This window comes from Vombatus ursinus, unplaced genomic scaffold (assembly GCF_900497805.2).
Source record: "Vombatus ursinus unplaced genomic scaffold, bare-nosed wombat genome assembly UNPS02009975.1, whole genome shotgun sequence".
NCBI classification, from domain to species: domain Eukaryota; kingdom Metazoa; phylum Chordata; class Mammalia; order Diprotodontia; family Vombatidae; genus Vombatus; species Vombatus ursinus.
In genome coordinates this window covers 975,707-981,007 of record NW_020949753.1, presented here as the reverse complement: position 1 = coordinate 981,007, position 5,301 = coordinate 975,707, and the positions used below count along the sequence as shown (strand labels likewise).

General features: G+C 45.1%; 1 protein-coding gene across 1 annotated transcript; it reads left to right on the top strand.

Annotated features, from left to right (window-relative positions):
* Positions 1 to 293: 293 nt before the first annotated feature.
* Positions 294 to 4,815, top strand: DDIT4L (DNA damage inducible transcript 4 like). The gene is made up of 4 exons (XM_027853414.1): positions 294 to 309; positions 659 to 721; positions 1,419 to 1,564; positions 3,402 to 4,815. Exons 3-4 carry the CDS (start codon positions 1,477 to 1,479, stop codon positions 3,887 to 3,889), a joined length of 576 nt encoding a protein of 191 aa, XP_027709215.1. The 5' UTR covers positions 294 to 309; positions 659 to 721; positions 1,419 to 1,476; the 3' UTR covers positions 3,890 to 4,815.
* Positions 4,816 to 5,301: the final 486 nt, after the last annotated feature.

The window sequence follows — 5,301 nt, the reverse complement described above, 5'->3', positions numbered from 1 at the left end:
GTGAAGCTGGCTACTTCAGGGCCCGCAAAATCGTTTGCGTAAACAGCCCGCAGGAAATCTTAAGAAACAGTTGGAAGAGAAGTGTCAAAAGAAAAAGTGGCCGGTCCCTCTTAACCCTCGGGTCAGGCTGGCAAAACCACAGGCCATTCCCGCTGTCCCGTGGAGGGGCGGGGAAGGGGGGAGGGAAGACTGGAGGATGGCGCAGCAGGACGCACAGACCGAGAGACAAGCCATGGGGCGAGAGGATCTGTCCAGCCTTTCGTGGGGACCTGAGGCAGGGCGCGCTCCAGCCCACCCAGTAAACTGCAGGTGCATCTCGGGCCGGATGGGGTTCCCCATGCGCCTCCCCAGAGCTCTGTCCTCTCGAGTTTGGACACCCAGGAGAGAGGGGGCGGAGAGAAGGGCGGGGCAGGGGCCCGAGGCAGGTGGGCGGGGCCGGGGGTGGGGGGCGGTGGCGAGCAGTATATACAAGAAGTCCCGGGACCCTGTGGGTCGGTGTAGGGGTGCGTTGAGGGCGGGGGGCGCTGGTGGCTACGGCTGGGTGCCTGCGGGGCAGTACCCTACTGCCCCCCGCCCAGAGAAAGAGTACTTTAAAGGGGTTCGCTTGAGGCTGGCTTTGCTTTGCTTTGCTTTTCTTTACTGTATATTTAAATCGCAGTGTCCCCACTGAGCTCCGGGCATCTCGTGTACGCCAGCGTGCACTTCCGTAAAGTCAAGGCAGGTAAGAGGAGACCCTATGGCCCACAGACACTTGGGCAACGCTGTAGTTTGCAGCCTGCTGTGCAGAGTGCTGCATCTGGAGCCAGGAGGACGTGGGTTCGAATCCTGACTGTAATTTATCACCTGTGTGACCTTGGGCATATCATCCATTTCCCTGGGCATCAGTTTCCTCTTCTGCAAAACTGGAGGGAGGGGTAGACTAGATGACCTCAGAAGTCTCTTTCTGCTCTAGACAGGTAATCTTTAGAATAGACCCAATGTCTCGGAAGGACCCAGGGGGGAGTTGGTGCGCACAGCAGTACAGTGGGAGAGGACCTGGGTTCGAGTGCCTGACTACCTGGGTCACCCTGGGCATCCAACTACCCTGGCTCTCGGTGCCCTCATCTTTAAAATGAGGAGAGTTGAACTGGGTGACCTTCAAGCCTTTAAATCTATGGGCCTGTGAGGTTCCGACGTGCAGCCCCTGCTCTTGGCAAAGTAACGGGCGAGCTTTGCTTCGAGTTTCTTTGATAGAATTTCCTGCAGTTGGCTTCTCTGCTTCTAGGCCTTGAGACTTACTTGGGAGCCAGACTGGGGAGGGGGAGAGAAGAGAGGTGAGGGCCTCCTTTCTTTGGGAAGTGAGTACTGTCGTTTGTGAGGGGCTCTTTGCCCCCCCACCCCCTTAGCTCACTTCTGTGTCTTTTTTTTTGTCTCTTCAGCCCCGAAAGCTGCTCACCCCCCACCCCCCGCAGTGCAGGAGCCACAGTGCTGTTCACCATGGTCGCGACCAGCAGCTTAAGCAGTAAAAATTCGGCCAGCATTTCAGAGTTGATAGACCGTGGCTTTCCGCCTGGAAGTCTGAGTGGTGAGCTTTTCAGCGGCTCCCCACCGGGAGGGGAGGGCGGGATGGCCAATCAGGATGCAAGTTTACGTTCTCAGTGATGTAATCATCTCAAGTATCGCTCCGTTGAATGGGGAGGCTATCCCATCCATCCTAGCCCTGCCGGATTGCACCAAAAAATAAAATATCCCAAGGTTTATTTGACGGGAATAGTTACTGAGGCTGCTACTGGCCTGGGTGACTTGAAAGGTTCTGTAAGAGCTATGTAGACCTGAAATTACATTGGATTTTTTTTTTTTACAGGTCCAGTTAAGTGGTAACAGATTTATTTAGTACTAATTCTGAATTTGTAGCAGCAATTCGTGAATTGAGTCCAAAGGAAAACTAACCTAGGTTTCCTTTGTGTTGTTTTCTTTAAGAGAAATGAAGAGACTAAATAATCCCATGATATTAGTTATGGAAAAATTCATTAGTGCATAAAGAAAAAATAAACTCTATGACAAGAGAGACTGACAAGGCAGTCCTCAAGTGTGCAATCAGCCTGTGGTGTGGGTGGAGAGGTGCCAACCAGTAGGATTACTTTAGGAAGCAGATGACCAATGCAGAGTATCAGTTTTCTGCAAACTTAATTTTGTTTTCCTAGGACTGACTTGTTTTGCCTGGCTAGGGGAAACTTGCCAGATAATTATGAAAAACTCTTTCACAAAGCAGGAGTTTTTTTAATAGGGGACTGTATAAATTCAGGCTAATCTATTGGCCACTAAAATAAAGACTTTCTTAGAGCTAGATATATTTGATATATTGTCTGATAGGGATTTTTTTATTCCACATTAAATATAATTAATAAAACAGCACAGGGATTTGCTTTTTTATTTTTTTTCTGTGTGTGTGTGTGTGTGTGTGTGTGTGTTCAAGCAACTCTCCCAACATAGGGGAGGCACACTGCAACATACTCTTGAGTTAGAGTTGCCTGGACTCTATTGGGATTAAGTGGTTTGCCCAGCCTCAGTCATTTTTAGAAGTAGGAATTAAACCCAGGTCTTCCTAACTCTAACTCTAACTCGATAGCCACAGTATTATACTGGCTTAAAATTAATTTTCCATTGAAGTTCTACTGACACTTCTTGGTGCGGGTAGATATGACCTTGGATTCTCAAAGCCTATGCAAGCTGAACATAATCTCTGCCAGGTGTCACCAAGCAATGGACATTATCTGTCATTCACAACTGGGCCTTACACTTGGAGAGCCTCTCAACCAGAAGACAGTTTGATCAACTGATTTTTTTTAATCCACAGTAACTAATGGAAAATTTAACTAATGGCTTTGAGGAGATTGTGATATGCCTTAGCGGATAGTGAAACATCACAGATTCTAGAAGCATTGAGATAAATAAGTTAACAATACACTTACTTAAGTACTGTAGCTAAAATTCTGAATTTATAAGCCAATAGAATCATATTTGCAAACTAGAAGAGATCTTAGAAATTTTACTTAATGTAATTTCCTCTTTTTTTTCCAGTTGAGACTTGTGATTTCATTGATGTAGGGAACTCTTTACTGATATAATTTACAATCTTAGATACTTGCCCAGGGCACTGAGTGGTTCAGTGACTTGCCAGTAAGTCTGGCATCTGCAAAATGAGAAAACTGAGGCTCACTTTCAAAGTAACATATTCAGTTAGTAGGAGAACTGGAAAAACTCTCCTGACTTTCAGAAATAAATGTTATGTTGGGTTTTGTTTTGGTTTTTTTTGAAGTTGATGTTTCTCTGTACCATGGTTTGTTGGTGGTGGTTTTTTCCTATGCTTGGGTTTTTCCTTTTTTTTTCCCCCTCTCATCTGTAACTTGTCTTTCCTATAGATTTTGACTACTGGGATTATGTTGTGCCAGAACCCAACCTCAATGAGGTAGTATTTGAAGAGACAACGTGCCAGAGCCTGGCTAAAATGCTGGAGAATTGCCTGTCCAAATCCAAGCAAACCAAACTTGGCTGTTCCAAGGTTCTCGTCCCTGAGAAACTGACCAAGAGAATAGCTCAAGATGTGTTGCGCCTGTCTTCCCCTGAGCCCTGTGGTCTTCGAGGTTGCATTATCCATGTAAACTTGGAAATTGAAAATGTATGTAAGAAGCTGGATAAGATTGTGTGTGATGCTAGTGTGGTGCCTACCTTTGAGCTTACACTGGTGTTTAAGCAGGAAAACTGTTCGTGGTCTAGTTTCAGGGACTTTTTCTTCAGTAAAGCTCGTTTCACATCTGGTTTTAAGAGAACTCTGATTCTCAGTCCAGGATTTAGGCTTGTTAAAAGGAAACTTTACTCACTGATTGGAACAGTCGTTGAAGAGTGCTAGAAAAATCTCTCTTGCTGACTTGTAATAGATTGTGCCACTGTTTGGTTTGATGTCACTTGTAGCTTGACTGGCCTCATCAAGAAACCCCAAATTTAGCCCATCTGACATGTGTGTTCCTTATTCAGCACAACCTCAAGGGTTTTGCTCCAAAACATTAATCTTGTGGCCTGCCCAAAACATCCCCAACGGAGTAGACGCTCTCCACTGATTGAGGCCATAGCCACCGAAAAATAGGATGGAGCGGGAGGGGACTCAGTGAGCCTTTCACTTGTGAAGCTGTATTCACTCTGGCCCATCCTTTCAGAAGCAGGCAGGCTACTCGGTAATTAATTAATTAGTTACGTCCAACCAGTCAGCCCTGGAGCTTAACTTGTTGACAATATGAATGACATTTTGCTTAGTTTGCTCTTCATAATGGCACTTTAAAAATTCTCCAAATTAATCCTTACAACTTTATAACCTTATTAAACGAAGCTCAGTGAGTAAGAAAACTTCTGAAAGCTCAGAAAACCAATGTTCCTACCTTGGATTGAAGGGTTCTTATCCCACAAGGTAGAATTTAAGTCTCTGAGCTTAGCTTGAAACTGACTCTTGGAAGGAGCTGATTAGGAATGTTACAGAGACAACACAGTTCTGTCTTTACTCTTACCATTTCTCCTTCACCTTTGAAGGTATGGAGGGGGTGAATAATCTTGCATTGTAATTTCAACAAATTTATCACAGTTTTTCTCAGCTTCATTTGTAAGGTACATGCTCCATTTTTAAAAGGTTATATATTGCTTATTATCTTTTGAATTGCAGAGAGGTGATAAATAAAACACAGCAGCAGCATGATAATGGTAGAAAAAACACTGGCCCTGGGTTCAAATCCTACCTATAATGCTTAGTAACTACTCAACCTTGGGCAAATCACTTTAAGCTCCCAAAGCCTCAGTTTCCTTATCTGTAAAATGAAGAGTCATAGTTTCAGAGTGGGAAGAGACCTTAGAGTCCTTCAAGTCTAACACCATCATTTTAAAGATGAGGAAATTGAGACACAGAGAGGTTAAGAGGCTTGCCTAGGGGCACATAGCTAATAAGTGTCTGAGGCAGGATTTGAACTTGGGTCTCTCCAGAGTCCAAATGCAGTGCTTTATCTGCTACACCATGCTCCCTCCCTTAAAGCAATGAAGGGGTTGGACTCCGTGGTCCCATTAACTGTAAGATCTGTTATCCTATGTTCAGCTCTTGTTAGAGCCCAAACAACAAAACCATAATACCAAACTGGGTGTCTGTGGCTATAATGGTGATGGATTGGATTTCCGAAATCGAGTTTCAGGAAGGCATTGTCTGATCCAGTATCTCTCTCAATGGACATCTAACTTACCAAGCCTTTTCTGAACCATTAATCCTCCATCCCTCTCCTTGACTCA

Excerpts from the sequence above, each read along its gene's own strand:
- DDIT4L (XM_027853414.1), top strand. The coding sequence starts at position 1,477 with ATGGTCGCGACCAGCAGCTTAAGCAGTAAAAATTCGGCCAGCATTTCA. Across the intron at positions 1,565-3,401 it reads TCCGCCTGGAAGTCTGAGTG|ATTTTGACTACTGGGATTAT; the intron begins GTGAGCTTTTCA and ends TCTTTCCTATAG.